The following is a 19,314-nucleotide window of genomic DNA, read 5'->3' on the forward strand; positions in this document are numbered from 1 at the left end:
TTCTAGGTTCTATGATATCAGATATCAGATATGATATCTTACGTTAACATTACCGTAACCTTGGAGTGTCATATGATCACTTGGATGGGTGGCCGCCCATAAACCAGTCTCTGCATTCAAGGGTGGAGTTTGAGCACCTGTTACTTTCTGGGTAACACAGGCTGAAGATTCAAGCCAAATAAGTCCTGTGATGCGTTTGCCCTTAGACGTTTCGCCATATTTAGGAAACGGCTGATGATGATTTAAAAAATGCCTACTCACAGATTTTAACAACTAAATCCAAATGAGCTCTGAAAAAAGAAAAAAGCGTGACAGTGCTCCTTTAAATAAGCAAACCTAATCCTAAGTAAAAACATGGAGAACATTCTTTTATCGTTTTATATATTTTTCATTTTTTTCAAACCTGACAGTCAGGGACTCCATTAGCGTCACGGAAGGCAGATTTTCTTTATTAAAACTCATCGCTCTCCATTCTCTCCACCAAAAAATAAAATAAAATGCTGCGACCAAAATACGCAACCTTACTCACCCACAATACTCGTCGGTAGCAGGTACAGTGCTTCCTGTTTTCACATGAATTCCAAACTATCAGAATGTAAACAATGTTCAGTACAGCAGGGCCGAGCACACATCTTGTCAGTTTCATTCGACGCAGATCATAGGACAACAGGGAGAAATAACAAGGTTTTCCAGCTCAGGAACGCCATTCTGAACGCGATTCAGTTTGAGCGTGTGGAATTAGGGAAAGGTTTCTCAGCTAACGTTGACCTGGGCGACTGCACCCTACTCCTCCTCAACAGGAGGCGAGCAGCATGTTAAGAGTCCTCATACATAAATACAAATGTTTAAAGGAGAAAATGGAGAGAAACACACACACACACACACACACACACACACACACACACACACAATATGAACTCATTCAGTCATTACATACTCCACTAGAATCAGTCTCTGTGGTCTGAAACGTTGGGCTCTTCAAAAGAAGTGGCGACATGCCTGACCTTTGCCTTCTGGGATTTTTCACGCTCACCCAACCCAGCCACACCGAGCGTCTGTGACGGATGAGGTGGCCTTTTCCAGTACGGACCTGGGCCTCCGCCAGGGGGAGACACCTGGAATGTCCCTGCTCATGTAGCTGCTCATGTGTATCTATAGAAATCCTAAAACTCTGCTGCTGCAGCAAGTCAATGCCCGCTCCCACACACAGGGGGTCGAACCAATCCCTCCAACGGGTCTTCTCTGCCGAGGCAGCTCTCTGAAAAGGGGTGGGGGTAGTCGGGAGAGAGTTCGGGGCATGTGGCCTCCTCAGCCGGGGGGGGTGGAGGGTGTGGTGGGGGGTTCAGTCTGTGGAGAACAGGTCCCCGGCCGACGGGAGCGGGGCCAGCCCCCCCGTGACGTTGGGCAGCAGAGAAAGGTCCGGAAGGCTCTTGAGTTCCTTACGGACCTGCGTCACCCGGGCCAGCTTCTGCTTGTACTCCTGAGGAACACACAGACCCCCCGCCCTGTGAGTCTTACACCCCTGTCAACCATACCATTGGTACGGATCGTGCATGTACGGCTGACCCCCGACACTAAGCATGTGAAGTAGACCCCACAGCATAGCCCGTTACCCAACATGCACTTGCTTCCAGAATACATGCAATATATACAAATTTGCATATGCTGGAAGAACAAACATCTGTGAAACTGCATGCCCGTATGTTTCCAGATCATAGTTATATCGAGGTGTATGACTATTAATATTGTTACACATGCATGTGACCGGGATGATTTTACTTCATTCCGGCAAGCACAGGAGCTTGTGTAATTGGTAGCGGGAGCACACTAGACTTGCTGACATAGATTTGTGACCCTCAACTCAATCTATCTTTGTCACCCTTTCACTGCGGAGGGATAACAGCTACATTAGCTAGTGTGTTTCAGACAACATTTTCATCTGCAAAACAAAAATTCTGAGGGAGTACTATCATGTAGTGCACACCAGGGTCAAATACGATATTGTTTTGGATTCAGATGTGCTGTGGTGTGGCGGTATGGGTGTGTGTAGTGGAGGTATGGGGGTGTGTGTAGTGGAGGTATGGGGGTGTGTGTTGTGGCGGTATGGTTGTGTGTGTGGCGGTATGGGGGTGTGTGTAGTAGAGGTATGGGGGTGTGTGTGTGGCGGTATGGGTGTGTGTGTGGCGGTATGGGTGTGTGTGTTGTGGCGGTATGGTTGTGTGTGTAGTAGAGGTATGGGGGTGTGTGTGTGTAGTAGAGGAATGGGGGTGTGTGTGGCGGTATAGGTGTGTGTGTGGCGGTATGGGGGTGTGTGTAGTAGAGGTATGGGTGTGTGTAGTAGAGGTATGGGGGTGTGTAGTGGAGGTATGGTTGTGTGTGTGGCGGTATGGGGGTGTGTGTTATGGCGGTATGGGTGTGTGTGTGTGGCGGTATGGGTGTGTGTCGTGGCGGTATGGGTGTGTGTGTGGCGGTTTGGATGTGTGTGTGTGGCGGTATGGGGGTGTGTGTGTGGTGGAGGTATGGGGGTGTGTGTGTGGCGGTATGGGTGTGTGTGTGTGTGGCGGTATGGGTGTGTGTGTGTGGCGGTATGGGTGTGTGGGTGTGTGTGTGTGTTGTGGCGGTATGGATGCACACACAGTGGCGGGGCCTTGCCTCCAGCTTCCTCTCCCTCTCAGAGAGCGCCCCCCGCTGGCTGTGGATGTACTCGGTCAGCATGCGGGCCAGCTGTCTGCGGTCCTCCAGCTCAGCCGCCAGGCGGCCTTTATACTCGGCCAGCAGCAGGCAGGCCTCGTCCACCGTCTGAGACAGGCTCTCCGCCGCCTCCTGAATGAAATCAAAATGTTCCCCTTATTAGAATGTTTTTATTGTTCCATAATTCTTATGTGACATACTCTTTTGAGATAAAGCTGGTCTGCCATGTGATGTCACAGGATGTTCAGCAGCGCATTGACGAGCAGAAGGCCCTGATGAGGGAGGTGCTAGAGGACGCCCGATTGGTGGCTTTGCAGCGGGAGGGCGGGGCCATGCTGGCCAGGCTGCGGAAGGAGGAGTTCCGCTTTTCCCACTCGGAAGATTACCCGTGAGCTCCCGGCCTCAAGACAGCCAGACTCATTCAGGACCAATTAGACTAATTCAGGAGCCAACAAGATTCACTCAGAACCAATAAGATTAATTCAGGAGTGAAAAACATTCAGTCAGAACCAATAAGATTAATTCAGAAGTGAACAAATTCTTTCAGGACTGTTGAAGTTTGATCAAAATGCCCTTATTGAAAATTAGGAATGATGAAGTTTGATTTAAATATTTTCAGAATCATGTGCAAAAATACCCTTTCCTAAATGTTACTATATATCTCTATACTATATTTCAAATGCTGTTTAGTACTACAATGATAAGCCATACTGTTTGAAGAATTATTATTAATTATGTTCAAATGAATAAGTCAGTCATCTTGAGCAATTAGAACTGTGTGTCTGTTAAAACACATTGAGCTGCAAAGTACAGTCTGTTTAATGAAAGTGCAGAGAACACTTAATCAGGTGTTTACAAACCATGGCATTGGATGCGGCCTGTTTTGACTCTGTGATGCAGCCCAAGAGATGTGGGTCTTTGCAAAGAGATGTTTTGAGTTTGTGATCACCAGCTCAATTTGCCTGCATCATTATATAGGCGAAAGGTTAAGACAGCTCAGCTTTCATAGAGTGACAGAAAATATTAAGGCGGGTTAAGAGAGACAATGTGATGATTTATGACAAATGATTGGTTAGCTATAATGTATAAAGACTAGGATACTTCCTACTGTTACTTTGGAATTCTCTGATCTCTGGAAGTTCTCTGGAGCGCACAGACTCCCCAGATTAATCTGTTTTATTTTTAACTAAAGATTTATAATGAGCAACTACTGAGTCTGAATATTTTTTCAACATCATTGCTGCCAAAACAACTTCACCTATTTAAAAGGGTCGAGGAGGAAAAGAGACAAAAAATATTTCCTCAACAGGACCAATAAATAAATTCAGTATTGAACAACATTCATTCAGAACCAATAAGATTAATTCAGGAGTGAACAACATTCATTTGGAACCAATAAGATTAATTCAGAAGTGAACAAGATTCTTTCAGAACCAATAAGATTAATTCAGGAGCGAACAAGATTCATTTAGGACCATAAGATTCATTCAGGACCAATATGATTAATTCAGCATTGAAAAACATTCACCCAGAACCAATAAGATTCATTCAGGAGTGAACAAGATTTTTTCAGAACCAATTAGACTCATTCAGGAGTGACAAGATTCATTCAGGACCAATAACATTTACTCAGTATTGAACAACATTCATTCATAACCAATAAGCAGGGGCGGCCTGTAGTGTAGTGGTTAAGGTAAATGACTGGGACCCGCAAGGTCAGTGGTTCTAATCCCGGTGTAGCCACAATAAGATCCACACAAGTGAGGCCCTTAACCCTGCATTGCTCCAGGGGGTTGTCTCCTGCTTAGTCTAATCAACTGTACGTTGCTCTGGATAAGAGCGTCTGCCAAATGCCAATAATGGAATGGAATGTAATAAGATGAATTCAGGAGTGAACAAAATTAATTCAGGACCGATAAAATTCATTCAGAAGCTAACAGACTTTATTTGGGACAAATACAATGTATTAAGAAGCAAAGAAGATATATTAACAAGCAACACTGGCTTGTGACAGAGCTATTATCTGGCACCCTGGCAAATGAGCTTGTGTCCTCTGCAGCAGGAGAAAATAGCAAAACAGACAATGCAGCTAAGAAATGCCCTTGCCTATATTAGATACAAATCAAAACAATTAGACTACTCATGTTGCAAAAAAAACATTCCTAACTACCAAAATTGATAGAAAAGTTAACTACTGGATGGCTTATACAATACAACACTAATGTTATCTCCTCCCAGTCCAACAAGCTCTACTTAAAGCTTAAAGCACTCAATGTCCAAAAAAGTTTTTTATATAAAAAAGGCTGGGATGGTAATTTTAGTTACAATCCCAGCAGATGTGAGCAGATCCAAAGGGAACGCAACTAGGCTACTTAAACTGCAGTGCACTGTGTTTTTGCAACTGTGAGTGCAGTGTGTGGTGTGACAGATGCTGCAGTGTGTGTGTGTTTGTGTGTGTGTGTGTGTGTGTGACAGAAAGCTGCAGTGTATGTGTGTGTGTGTGTGTGTGTGTGTGTGTGAGAGACAGATGCTGCAGTGTGTGTGTGACAGATGCTGCAGTACGTGTGTGTGTGTGACAGAAAGCTGCAGTGTGTGTGTGTGTGTGTGTGTGTGAGACAGATGCTGCAGTGTGTGTGTGACAGATACTGCAGTACGTGTGTGTGTGTGACAGAAAGCTGCAGTGTGTGTGTGTGTGTGTGTGTGTGTGTGTGTGTGTGTGAGACAGATGCTGCAGTGTGTGTGTGTGTGTGTGTGTGTGTGTGACAGAACGCTGCAGTGTGTGTGTGTGTGACGGTGTCTCTCTCTGCAGGGACTCCATGGCTCTGGCGGGTGGCCTGTATGATCAGGTGGAGGAGCAGGTGCACACGCTGGTGATGAAGTCCAACCAGTCCCTGCAGCACCTGGAGGTCCTGCTCACTCTGCGGGAGCTGGAGGGACGCTTCACACAGGTGAGTCTACCTGAGTCTGGGCTCTATTACACTGTCTGTATCCCTGAGTCTGGGCTCTATTACACTGTCTGTAGCCCTGAGTCTGGGCTCTATTACACTGTCTGCAGCCCTGAGTCTGGGCTCTATTATACTGTCTGTAGCCCTGAGTCTGGGCTCTATTACACTGTCTGTAGCCCTGAGTCTGGGCTCTATTACACTGTCTGCAGCCCTGAGTCTGGGCTCTATTACACTGTCTGTATCCCTGAGTCTGGGCTCTATTACACTGTCTGTAGCCCTGAGTCTGGGCTCTATTACACTGTCTGTATCCCTGAGTCTGGGCTCTACTACACTGTCTGTAGCCCTGAGTCTGGGCTCTATTACACTGCCTGCAGCCCTGAGTCTGGGCTCTATTATACTGTCTGTAGCCCTGAGTCTGGGCTCTATTACACTGTCTGTAGCCCTGAGTCTGGGCTCTATTACACTGTCTGCAGCCCTGAGTCTGGGCTCTATTACACTGTGTGTATCCCTGAGTCTGGGCTCTATTACACTGTCTGTAGCCCTGAGTCTGGGCTCTATTACACTGTCTGTATCCCTGAGTCTGGGCTCTATTACACTGTCTGTAGCCCTGAGTCTGGGCTCTATTACACTGTCTGTATCCCTGAGTCTGGGCTCTATTACACTTTCTGCAGCCCTGAGTCTGGGCTCTATTACACTGCCTGCAGCCCTGAGTCTGGGCTCTATTACACTGTCTGTAGCCCTGAGTCTGGGCTCTATTACACTGTCTGTATCCCTGAGTCTGGGCTCTATTACACTGTCTGTATCCCTGAGTCTGGGCTCTATTACACTGTCTGCAGCCCTGAGTCTGTGCTCTATTACACTGCCTGCAGCCCTGAGTCTGGGCTCTATTACACTGTCTGCAGCCCTGTGTCTGGGCTCTGCTACACTGTCTGTAGCCCTGAGTCTGGGCTCTATTACACTGTCTGCAGCCCTGAGTCTGGGCTCTATTACACTGTCTGCAGCCCTGAGTCTGGGCTCTATTACACTGTCTGCAGCCCTGAGTCTGGGCTCTATTACACTGTCTGCAGCCCTGAGTCTGGGCTCTATTACACTGTCTGTATCCCTGAGTCTGGGCTCTATTGCACTGTCTGCAGCCCTGAGTCTGGTTGGCATGGGTACTCTGTACCACAATGATAATGATGATGAAGGTGATGTTGATGATGATGATGATGATGTTGATGATGATGATAATGCTCTGCTGGCCATAGATCAGGGAGTGGTTCAATGCCGAAGGGGAGAGACGGTTGCTGGAGGCGGGGTCTGTGGAGGATTCGCTGGAGAGAGTTGAGCGGACTCTGGAAAGCTTCAACAGCTTCCTGACCGAGGCCAATGTACGTCCTCCCACAATCTCATCTCTAACAAAGTCACAGTCCTCCCACAATCTCTAACAGAGTCACAGTCCTCCCACAATCTCTAACAGAGTCACAGTCCTCCCACAATCTCTAACAGAGTCACAGTCCTCCCATAATCTATAACAGAGTCACAGTCCTCCCACAATCTCTAACAGAGTCACACTCCTCCCATAATCTATAACAGAGTCACAGTCCTCCCACAATCTCTAACAGAGTCACAGTCCTCCCACAATCTCTAACAGAGTCACACTCCTCCCATAATCTATAACAGAGTCACAGTTAGGATTAGGAAATCCCAGTGATTGAAACAAAATACTGGGGAGGACTTTTACTCTCGAGACCTGGGTTTTCCAGCGGTGGTGAAGTGTGCAGATGTGAAGCTCTTCTGTGCTCCTCAGGAGCGGAAGCAGCAGGCCCTGGCCCTGGTGCGGGAGGTAGAGCAGGCCCAAGGCTCGTCCTATCCCGAGGCCCAGCTGTTCCGCACCATGGTGCTCAGCTTCCTGTCCCATCTGGCCCACTTCCTGTCCCAAGCTGAGGTCTGCCGCCAAGAGCTGGAAACCATGGTGACGCTGTGCCGCTTCTGTGAAGGGGTGTGTCCTACTGCAGTTATTTCTTTCAACATCTTTAAATACAGAACCATACTATGACTGAAGAACGTGTACAACTCAAAACTACATTTTCTGCCAAAACGATATTATTATTATGATTTGGTGCCAAGCAGCAAAGCTGCGTAGGCACACTGTGTGTTTCTACCTTTTTCTTTTTTGCAGCCATCTTTCTTATTATTATTCATCATCTTTTATTTCTGGCAAGGGTGTCTATGGCAGCCCCTAGAGCTGTATGGTAACAAGCTTTTGAAATTTGACACACTGATTGGGGACAGCCCCGTGATTCTTTTCACCAAGATTCATGTCTCCACCTCGAGCGCTCTAGCGCCACCAACAGGTCAAATTTGGAGGCACATTTATGCATGTAAGTTTTGAGCTGTTATCAGATGGATTTTTGAAAGCATTCATCAACGTGAGCCAAATCAAAGGCAAATTACTTAAACAGGATGTGATGTCAGTTACATGCAATCTTTGGTCAATTGACATAAAACTTTTAACATTATCCGATCAAGTTGCCATGGTGACCTTGCCCTGCTGGACTGCTTGGCCCCCTCAACCCTGCTTGCATGTTTAACAATTACAATAATAATAATAATAATATTATTATTATTATTATTATTATTATTATTATTATTATTATGATTAGGACCATAGTTTGTCTCCCCTTGTTTTCTTGTATAGTACTTCATTCCTCTGCCAGCTAGAGGGCGCTATAAACTCTCTGTCCAGCCCCTTTCCAAACAATTATCCCATCTGCACCACCTCAATCATCTAAGTTGATAAAGTAATTGTCACTAACTAAGCACAGATGATAATTGATGCAATGTTTACAACATTCACATGTTCAATTCAGTGTAATTACTTACTACCTTGGACCCAAGAAACCAGGTGACCTGAATTAATTGTCATTTTAGATTAAAAGTGCTCAATGACTAAAATGTAAATGTAACTGTGTAATCAACTGATTTAACCCTCCTGTTATGTTCAACTTTAGGGAACAGCAATAATGTTCCCAGGTCAAATTGACCCGGTGCATATTTCATCAACTGAAAGTAGTTTAAAAATATCTTTTTCGAATGAATATAATTAATTCGTTTTTTTTCTGTGCACTGGCAAAAATGAGACATTCACCACATTTGTTTCAACACATTCTTATTTTTTTAAACATTTTTTAAATAGTTTCTGTTATGGGGGCATGTTGTATAATTCAAACAACACATCTCTTCTGTTAGGTGTCAAACTGACCCTTTAAATTCAAATATACATCTTAAAACTACATTTAATTTTTAACAATGTTTACAATGTTTACAACAGGAAACCTGAACAAGAAGGAGAGAACATTTTGTTTGTGTGTGTGTGTGTCTATGAAGCACATGAGTGGCAGTATGTCACCACATTAATGTTTTGCACTTGAAGCATGTGATGCTAGTCTTGCTGTCATCACTGGGCTTGCAGACTTGGCACCTCTTCCTCTTTTTTCCCGCAGCAGCAACCTAGAAAGATGAAGATGATGATTACTGTATTAGTTTGAACAGTATAGAAGTTTTATGCATCCTGATCACCTGACTCACACACACACACACACTTACCTTGGGCACAGGTGGGGTAGGTGCATTTTCCTCCTGGATCCTCCTCACCATGACTACAGCGGCTTGGCTTCTTGGCAGGTGCTGCCTTCTCTCAATGTGGGGTGTCACAAGTGCTCTCCCAAGCTCCTCGAGGAAGAGCCGTCTCTTGAACAGCTTGGAAGCTTTCCAATCTGGGAAGATCTCAGTCCAGATGACTAACGCATTGTAGGCTGACACACCCACAATGTCATAAAAAATGACCAAAGGCCAGCGTGCTGTCACCTTGACCCAGTCACCTTGTCAAGATTGTCCACCCCTCCCTTGGTGGCATTGTAATCCAGGATCATCTCAGGTTTCTGGTCCTCTCTGGTGCTGATCTTGGCATCCTTGTCATTATCACTGCCGGGTCAAACAGTATGTGTGTAATATAAACATGCAGGGGGGGGGGGGGTTGCAAACACGTGAAAAGAGTATTTTTTCATTTACATGACAGTAATTAAGCCCAGCAGAAAAGGTTTCATGCTCCAAACTTTTTTCTTTTTTTTCCCTATATTTTTAAACTTTGAAATGGGTCAATTTGACATAACAGGAGGGTTCGATTCCTGTGCTATTTAAGTGCTGACTAACAATAAAAGCCAACTCTCCAGGACAAGCAAGTGACGAATGAGCACCACTGGCTTTTCGTAGCATTTCAACTTCCATCCATGTTCACTTATCTTCCTGACTCCCCTTATATTAGACCAACTAACAGTTTATATGTCTCAATTACAAACTCAATTCTATGATTAGTCACTCGACTGTGCTGTTGGAGTGCCTATGGGGACCCCTGGAGGATAAACATTTAAATATGAGTTCAAAAATGAGTTCAAATGGCCCTAATTATAAGCTATTAAAGCATATACGTGAAATATAAGTTCATCGCCTTAGGAAGCTATTTTTTCACATATAATGCCTGACTGACTGTAAGGTGTTTTTGGAAAAGTGGCTGGGTGCAGATGAAATGGCTGGAATAATGTGTAAATGTGTTTCCAGGCCACTGAGCTGGCCGCAGACTGCAGACGATACCTGGAGCAGTCGCAGCCGGGGTCAGAGGTTCGGGACACACTGCAGGGGTACCGGGAGCGGCTGGGCCAGTTTTCGGCAGAGCGGTTCCAGGAGGCCAAGGTGCGGGCGTGCGGACTGCAGGGGTCCCGGGGCACGAGGGTGTGGAACGTGGCCTGGCTCAGACGGCAGGAGGCCTGGCAGCTGCTGGAGGACAGGCTGGGTGAGCCGGGCCCGGCCCAGGGGCCCCAACCTCAACCCATCCCCCTGGAGCCCCCTGCAGGGGCGACCCCCCCATGGCCGTGTGGGCCCGGGGGCTTCGGGGGGGTCCCGGGGGAGGCTCCGGCCCAGGACAGAGATTACGGCACGGTCGCGTGCTGCAGCATCAACCTTCAGCCCAACGGCAGGAACAGCGAGGCGGAGGAGGGGACGGAAGCTTCTGGAAACGGCCACCGGAGCCTCGGGGAAGAAGAAGAAGAAAGGAGGTCTGCGGGGGGGCTGGAGGACATGACCACCCCAGAGCCAGGTGGACAGGCGGACCTCAAGCAGAACCAGAGGTTCCCATGTCAACAGCCTCACAGCAGGTCTGCACCTCACATTGATATGTTCCAGAGAAAATGAGCTCTTTAGCTAACTGTCACATTTACATTCATGTGGAAACTGAAATGCTGATTCATGTGCATTGTCCCTGTCAAATAGTTAAATACATTTTTATTTCTATGTATATACTTAAAATTTTTTATTAAACAACATTTTTTCAGAGGAGCAAATTATACAGGTGGATATTTGGCTGAAGCAATATAAATACATTATGTTTCTTCAGTTGATAGCATTACACATTTTATAGCCATATATAGGAAGATATTAACGATATTAACATAAATTCAGGTAACCCAAGTGGAGCAAACAGTACAGTAAGTATACTAGATATAGTGTACTTTAATTGTACTTCAAGTATTCTCACTATAATATAGTATACTTCAGGTATACTATATTACATGGGGTTTGGGATTTGAACCCTCAGCTCTCTGGGTCTCTGTAAGGGTGACTCTGTGCTGCCGCCCCAGGTCCCGGAGCGAGGGTTCGAGCGTGGTCTCTGTGCGATCGGAGCCCCCGGCCCCACCCTCCGCTCAGCGCTTCCAGATCTCCCGCCACGGCAGCTTCTGTTCCGACGACCTGGGCTGCGTCGTCCCCGGCGATGACCCTGAGGGGGCGGGGCCCCGTGTCCAGGGGTGCCCTGCGACAGCGTCCCTGGTTGCAGAGGAAGAGGGGGGCGGTAACAATCCGTAAGTCGCGTGACCCAAACGCTGGTGGAAAAGAGGTCTTTGTTTTCTGATGGAATCTCGTTTTGTTTCCAAGCTGGTTCAAGTCAAAAAGCCAACAGCTGACAAAATGGCATCAGAATGCTGGCAGGATAAATCTTTCAGTGTTCTGCTAAAATGCCTACTGATGGCTGAGATTCAACATATAAAAACTTGTGTCACTTGTGCAATCAACTCTTATGGAGATTTTACTGGTAGCGGTCGCTGTGGTGACGGCCCCTACAGTAGCAGTCGCTGCGGTGATGGTCCCTATGGGAGCGGTTGGTGCAGTAACATTTGCTGCTGTAACGTTCGCTGCGGTAATGGCCCCTATGGTAGCGGTCGCTGCAGTGATGGTCCCTACAATAGCGGTCACTGCGGTAACGGTCCCCACAGTAGCGGTCGCTGCAGTGACGGTCCCCACATTCGCGGTCGCTGCGGTAACGCGGCTGTGCCCTGAAGGAAGCTGCAGCGGATCATGGCGGAGCTGCTGGGGACAGAGAGGGAGTACGTGCGCTCCCTGGGCTACGTCATGGCACACTACCACCCCCTGCTGGAGCAGCCTGACGTGCCCCAGGCCCTGCGCGGCCAGCGGGGCCGCATCTTCGGCAACCTGGAGCAGCTCTATGACTTCCACCGCCTCGCCTTCCTGCGCGAGCTGGAGGCCTGCCAGGCTACGCCCCTCAGGGTGGGCCGCTGCTTCCTCACACACGTACGTCCCACAGTGCACCTCTTCTGCATCTGCTGCCTGCTTAGCTCCAGTCATGATCACTGCCTCCATTCCTATCAGCTAATCTCATTCACACCACCCTGAAAAGGGCTTTTGCTTTATACATATGGTCCCCATTGGATATGCTGATACAGTAAAATTATTCACCAAGTTGTTGTATTTGGATGTTCCAGTCTTGTTTGACAAACTGTGATGTCCCTCCCCTCCTGTCCATCATTCCCATGCCTTGAGCTGTGGATCGTAATATCGCCTCATATAAAGAGTTTTTTATGTATATCGAACACCAGGGTGCTCTCTCATTTCTGTTCCCATTAAGGCCACTGTGTATTTTCTCACCCCCAATCAGAAAGAAAGCTTCAACCTGTACGCCCTCTACAGCAAGAACAAGCCCCAGTCCGACTCCCTCCTGCTTCACCATGGCAATGACTTCTTTAAGGTGAGGGAGGGCCCTGGGTTACTATGATTGTTCCTCTGTGACCTCTCTGGACTGCCTACAGCTGGTCCAAAATGCTGCTGCCAGGCTGCTGACCAGGTCCAGGAGGTCATGTCATATCACTCCTATCTTGGCCTTACACTGGCTACCTGTCAATTTCAGGATCCAGTTCAAGGTTCTTGTGATCACATATAGAGCCCTCCATGGTCAGGCAACTGCTTACCTTTGCGATCTGCTCCACCCATATGTTGTCAGCAGGTCTCTGAGGTCTTCTGATCAGGGCTTACTGGTTGTCCTTCGCACTAGGCTCAAAACTCTTTTATGTATTTTTTGATCCTGTGAAGCACTTTGTGACTCTGTCTGTGAAAGGTGCTATAGAAAAAAAAAGAATTTACTTACTTACTTTTACTTACTTTTTCTTTCTTTCTGCACCCCCTGCGACCCTGTTTAGGATAAGCGGGTTAGGATAATGAATGAATTAATTAATGACTTACTTACTTATTTACCTTTAACCTTTGTGCTCAGGCAGAGTACCTGGGCTCTGCGTTTGATGTGGTTATTCCTCACTGACCTTTGCCCCGGCAGCAGAAGCAGCAGGCGCTGGCGGACAGGATGGACCTGTGGTCGTACCTGCTGAAGCCGGTGCAGCGCATCAGTAAGTACAGCCTGCTGCTGCAGGACCTGCTGCGCCAGTGCAGCGGCATCCAGAGGGGGCGCCAGAAAGCCGAGCTCCAGGCCGCCCTGCAGGCCGTGACCTTCCAGCTTCGCCACGGCAACGACCTGCTCACCATGGACGACATCCGCAGCTGCGACGTACGAACAGAACCTCCGTTTATTATATCTGTTTTATCTTTTAAACATGTTTCCATTGCTGTAAATACCAAACAGTATGTTATTTATGTTAGTATGTTTTACAAAATGAAACATAAAAACCTACTTATTTTTACATGATTATGTAAAAAGAAGGGATTATGCAGTGCCTTGTACTGTATGTATGTTGATTATACAGATATATGCCAGTTACTGAATATAACATATATGTATTTTATATGTTCTGTGTACTTCATGTGTTCCTTGTATGTTTTTTCAAAACGTTTGCACATGGGAGAGCTCCTTATTATAAGGCCAACTCATTCAGCTTATCTAATATATTAGCTCCTTAAGGATCATGAATTATTAGTTGTGTAGTTCACATTATGTACCATGGGGTACAACAGCAGATTTAAACACACAGTCTATAACCATAGGCTTTCATAAACTATGAAAGACAAAGACAAATTTAATATGAGTTTTCTGTGAATAATTCTGCCTAATATTTATTCAACTGTGTGGAGAATGGCAGGTGGATAGTGTATGTTGAAAAGGTAAAACGCTTATAAAGCTTGTATGCATATAAAGCATATAACATCTATATAACATCAAACACCTTAACTCCACTGCGATGCCACACAAAGTCAGGGATTGCAGGTTTGAAACATATGTGCGGGTGTGTGACTTTATCGGCACCCCTCCCCGACAGGTGAACCTGAAAGAACAGGGCCAGCTGATTCGCCAGGACGAGTTCATGGTTTCCTTTCGCAAGAAGAAGTGCTTTCGCCACGTCTTCCTCTTCCAGGACCTCATCCTCTTCAGCAAGACCAAGAAGACCGAAGTGGGGAACGATGTTTACATCTACAAGCAGTCGTTCAAGGTGCGCGCCTGCCCCAAAACACTGTCTAATAGTTTGGTAAAGTAGACACATTTCTGAACCTACACAATCTACCTGACAGATAGCTTCACTCACTGTGGTTTGCGTAAGATAGCATGTTTATGCGATAGCTTCACTTGCTGTGGTTCGCATGCAGTAGTGTTTTATGCGATAGCTTCACTCGCTGTGGCCTGTGTGCGACAGCGTGTTTATGCGATAGCTTCACTCGCTTTTGTTCTGCGCAGACGTCTGACGTGGGGATGACGCACAGCTCCGGAGACAGTGGGCGGAGCTTTGAGATCTGGTTCCGCCGCAGGAAGTCCCAGGACACCTACATCCTGCAGGCGGAGCGGACCGAGGTGAAGGACGCCTGGACCCGGGATCTGGAGAGCATCCTCTGGGACCAGGCAGTGCGCAGCAGAGGTGAGGAGTCCAGCCCAGAGCAGAGATCCACAGGCAGGAGAGGTGAGGGGTCCAGCCCAGAGCAGAGATCCACAGGCAGGAGAGGGTGTTCATGGGGTTTGTGTTGTACAGAGATCTGCAGGCAGGTGATGGTATTCATGGGGTTTGTGTTGTGTAGACATCCGCAGGCAGGAGAGGGTGTTCATGGGATTGGGCAGCAGACCCTTCATGGACATCCAGCCCAGTGAGGCAGCGATCTGCGACAGGGCCGTCTCCTGTGCCCTGACTGGGAGAGGTAAGATTAGAAAAGATTCACACTAATTTGTCCTCTGTACTTGAGCCATCCTAGTTATCTAGGAGCTGTGGGTAGCTACAGTGCAGTGTCCAGGGACTAACTCCAGTTCTGATGCCAGTGCTTTGGCCAAGGGCAATGGCAGGAGCACACCTAACCTGGCATGGTTGTCTTCGGGCAGCCTGTAGCATAGTGGTTATGGTAAATGACTGGGACACGCAAGGTCAGTGGTTCTAATCCCGGTGTAGCCACTATAAGATCCGCACAGCCATTGGGCCATTGGGCCCTTGAGCAAGGCCCTTAACCCTGCATTGCTCCAGGGGAGGATTGTCTCCTGCTTAGTCTAATCAACTGTACGTCGCTCTGGATAAGAGCGTCTACCAAATGCCAATAATGTAATAATGTAATGTCTTTGAGTGTGGGAGGAATCCGAAGTACCCGGAGTAAACCCACACAAACACAGGGAGAACATGCAAACTCCACATAGAGAGGATCTGGAATGTTAGTGTGTCCCAATCAGACCTGGGTCAAATATGTAATTCTTTGGGAAATATGTTTCTGAACTCGATCTCGTCTTGTGTAATGAGCCAACTATGAGGACCAGAAGACAGGGTTTGCACTCTTTCAAAGTATTTCATGGGTTCCAATAAACCAGACAGTAAAGCGTAAAAAAGCATTTGAACCCTAAGCTATTGCTTATTTGGAGGGGAGGTGATGAGTGGAGTAAAGGAGGATACATTTTTTTGAGTATTGGGACAGACCCTGGGTGTCTGCTTCTTCCCAGAATGCAAGGCACCGGTGTCCTCTGATGTCATCGCCCCACCAGTAGGTCACGCCATACCTCGGCCAGACTCCATTGGCTCAGGCAGCAGCTCGTCAACGTCCGGCAGCCAATCATCTTCCTCCTCAGGACGGGGGTCCCTCTCACCCATAGGCTTCCTCTGCAGCCAGCCCCCAGGGGGAGGTGGGGCCTCCTCGGGGTCACCCGAGGAGGACCACCTGGACCGGGACAGCGAGAAAAACCACCATCTCTGTGAGATCTTCTGCAAAACCAGCTTATAACAACAACAATTACAGTGGCTTCAGAAAGTATTCAGACCCCTTCACTTTTCACACTTTATTGTGTTGTAAATTTTGTTTTAAATTGATAATATTGCCATGTTTGCCCATCAATTGAGACTCAGTAATCCAAAGGGGAAACATATTTTTAGAATTTTTTGCAAATCTCTCATTTATATATGTGCAAAAAGTGAAGGGGTCTTAATACTTTTTGAGGCCACTATATGTTTAACTGATTAGTTAATATTCATATCATCTATAAGTGAAAGTGGTATATATTTCATTATCCTAAGAAACATAGTCAGACCACTTTATTAGGTACACCTTTAACCAGCTTGTTAATACAAATATCTAATCAGCCATTTATGTGGCAGCAGCCCAAAGCATAACAGCATGCAGAAATGATCAAGAGGTTCAATTGTTGTTCAGACCAAGCATCAGAATGGGGAAGAAATGTGATATGAGTGACTTTGACCTGGGAATGATTGCTGGTGCCAGATGAGGTGTATTGGGTATTTCATAAACAGTTGACCTCCTACGATTTTCATGCACAACAGTATCTAGAGCAGCGGTTCTCAGACTTGGGGTCGCTAAAGGGTCATGGTGGGGTCGCCCAAAAAAATAAAAAAATAAAAATAAATTGAATATATATTTTTTATAAGCATTTTAATATAAGCATTTCTTTACATTTTTTTAAAATGAAAAACAAAATGCCAGTTTTTTTGTAAAATCTGTCTTTTCTGACCGATTATTTTGAATCTACCGTCATGCATGCGTTTAGCATTACAGCACTACCCCATCGCATGTGAAGCGCGCCAATACAGCAGTCATGAAAATGGACAAGTTTGTTGTCAGGAGTGGTGGTGGAAAAAGACCAGGAGAAAATTACAAAAACAAAAAGGAATAAAATAAGTTATGACCTGGAATTCCTCGTCTATGGACCGGACATGAGGAGGACCCAAGACCACAATGTGTCGTGTGTGGGGAAGTTTCAAGCAAAGCCGCTAGATTTCTTTCAGAGGAAACAAACGGTTTTACAAGGACAGAAAACCGCGCTTTAAGCTGCAACAACAGCAAACGAACGGGGATTACGGGCCGAGACTGGCAAAGCTGACACAATTGTTCCTTCCTTGTGCCAAGGAAGTGGTTTCAATGGTCAGACAGGTTCAAGCTGACAGGAAGGCAACAGAAGCTCAAATGAACTTTATTTCAACACTTTACAATTCTTACAACATCCAAGTTATTTATGACTAATAATAATATAATGTGATATAGTGAGTAACGTGTAGCGTGCTGTGTCCCTTGCAGTGGACGGCTCGGCGTCTTCTGGGGAGAGTGTCAGCGGATTCAGCGGCTCCTACCGTAGCTGCCTGTCTGTGATTGGCGGAGACGCAGATGACACCTCCTCCATCACTTCTACCCTGCGGCCCAAGACTGGACACGCCCACCAGGCCCCGTCCCCTGGCCCCGCACCCAAACTGCAAACCCACAGCGCCCCCCAGAGCCCAGGAGAGGTAGGGCATATCAGTCAGAAGCATTCTACAGGTGTATGTTTCATCAGTGTCATGAAAATATCTTGGATGAACATGTATTTGTCTTTTTTAAACACATACTGGCAGTTCTTATCCAGCTGTCATCTTATCCACACTCTCAAAGTGTCATTAGTCAACTGCTAATGAAGTTGATTCAAACTTCTCATGACTAAACCTAATGCTGAGGGGGTTTTTTTTCTGTTGCTGGGAATTGGGGTGTGCAATTACTTTGCAGGACACCAATGAAATGTAATGTACATTTATGTACATATCGCAGTATGATTCCCTGTCCAAGTCATTCTTTCATTGAGCATAGACTGAGAAACTAAACTCACCGCCCTTAAACCCCCCCCCCCCCTCCCCCACCCCATAGGTGCAAGCCGCGCCCACCAGTGGGACATCCACAGAGGTCTAACCTGCTGCTCAAACGGTCTCTGTGAGTTAAAATCAGTTACTTCATCGATAACAGATAATTTTAGATAGCAATAAATGACACTTTAGAGAATAATTTCTCTGGGGTTATTGCACATATTTTCAAACAAAACACTTAAAACACATGTAATATTCATGAGTAAGGCTGATGCAGGACCTGCATATATAAAATATTGATTTAAAAATAATTTTATTGATTTAAAAATGTTTAGAAAATTGTCTATAGCAGCAGTCTGCTATTCATAAATAAGAGACTGTAGAATGCCGTAATTGACAGAATCAGAATCGAGTATTCAACAAATTAAACTATTAAATGAAATGTGTGTCTGTGTCCAGTGTTCATTGAGAGTATTTCAGATAACATCATCGTGTTTACTATCATTGGCCTACAGGTGGGAAGAACAGTTGCACTCAGTTCTTACCCATTGGACCTGGACCAAGCTCCAGTAAAAGGAACCAATCCCAACACATCCCTGCCACCCCAGCAAAGTACACCTCTACTGCAAAAAAGGGAATATTTAATTCATCAATAAAAATCAAGCACTGAATTCTGACATCCTCGCCAGGAAGGGAGTGAAGCTTGTTCTACACATATGACCGTTCTACACGTTTGACCATCCTAAACATATTACCGTTCTACACGTTTGACCATCCTAAACATATGACCGTTCTACACGTTTGACCATCCTACACGTATAACCATAATACACGTTTGACCGTTCTACACGTATAACCATAATACACATATGACCGTTCTACACATATAACCATAATACACGTTTGACTGTTCTACACATATGACTGTTCGACATGTATCACCGTTTTACAGGAATGACCATTCTACATGTATTACCAGGGACTGATATTTTTGGGAGGACGGTGGGGAATGAAGGAGTGCCATTTTTTTACTGACATGCTCAGACAGACATGCTGGAATCTGAGATTTCACATCCTTTTCAGATACAGATTGGACTGTACTGTACAGTAAGTTCTACACACTTGTTTTGCATAAATATGTACTGGAATTCCCCATTTCCTTATTTCTCTCTCTGAAAAACATTATTGTTATGTTATAGTTGTATTGTGCCGCAGGCCTGATGCTTCTTATGGCCACCACAATGCTAAATGGAAAATCAATAAGCAGAAGCATAACTTTTTCAGTATTGTTATAATGTTGGTACAGTCATATTATATCACAATGT

At 46.1% G+C, this 19,314-nt stretch overlaps 1 protein-coding gene and 1 long non-coding RNA gene across 2 annotated transcripts; one reads left to right on the forward strand and one right to left on the reverse strand.

Moving 5' to 3' along the window:
- Positions 1-1,297: 1,297 nt before the first annotated feature.
- Positions 1,298-18,643, forward strand: LOC133138418 (pleckstrin homology domain-containing family G member 4B-like). The gene is made up of 17 exons (XM_061257176.1): positions 1,298-1,507; positions 2,931-3,079; positions 5,501-5,639; positions 6,884-7,006; positions 7,426-7,617; positions 10,236-10,828; positions 11,312-11,530; positions 12,008-12,257; positions 12,622-12,711; positions 13,294-13,521; positions 14,228-14,398; positions 14,641-14,818; positions 14,976-15,092; positions 15,874-16,122; positions 17,457-17,662; positions 18,054-18,116; positions 18,505-18,643. The coding sequence occupies exons 1-16, from the start codon at positions 1,298-1,300 to the stop codon at positions 18,093-18,095; spliced, it is 3,156 nt and encodes a 1,051-aa protein (XP_061113160.1). The 3' UTR covers positions 18,096-18,116; positions 18,505-18,643.
- On the reverse strand, positions 8,771-9,507 carry LOC133138422 (uncharacterized). Its single transcript, XR_009709738.1, has 2 exons — positions 9,225-9,507; positions 8,771-9,128 (listed from the first exon to the last, which is right to left on the reverse strand). It is a non-coding gene; the product is annotated as an uncharacterized LOC133138422 (long non-coding RNA).
- Positions 18,644-19,314: the final 671 nt, after the last annotated feature.

This window comes from Conger conger, chromosome 10 (assembly GCF_963514075.1).
Source record: "Conger conger chromosome 10, fConCon1.1, whole genome shotgun sequence".
Lineage (NCBI taxonomy): Eukaryota > Metazoa > Chordata > Actinopteri > Anguilliformes > Congridae > Conger > Conger conger.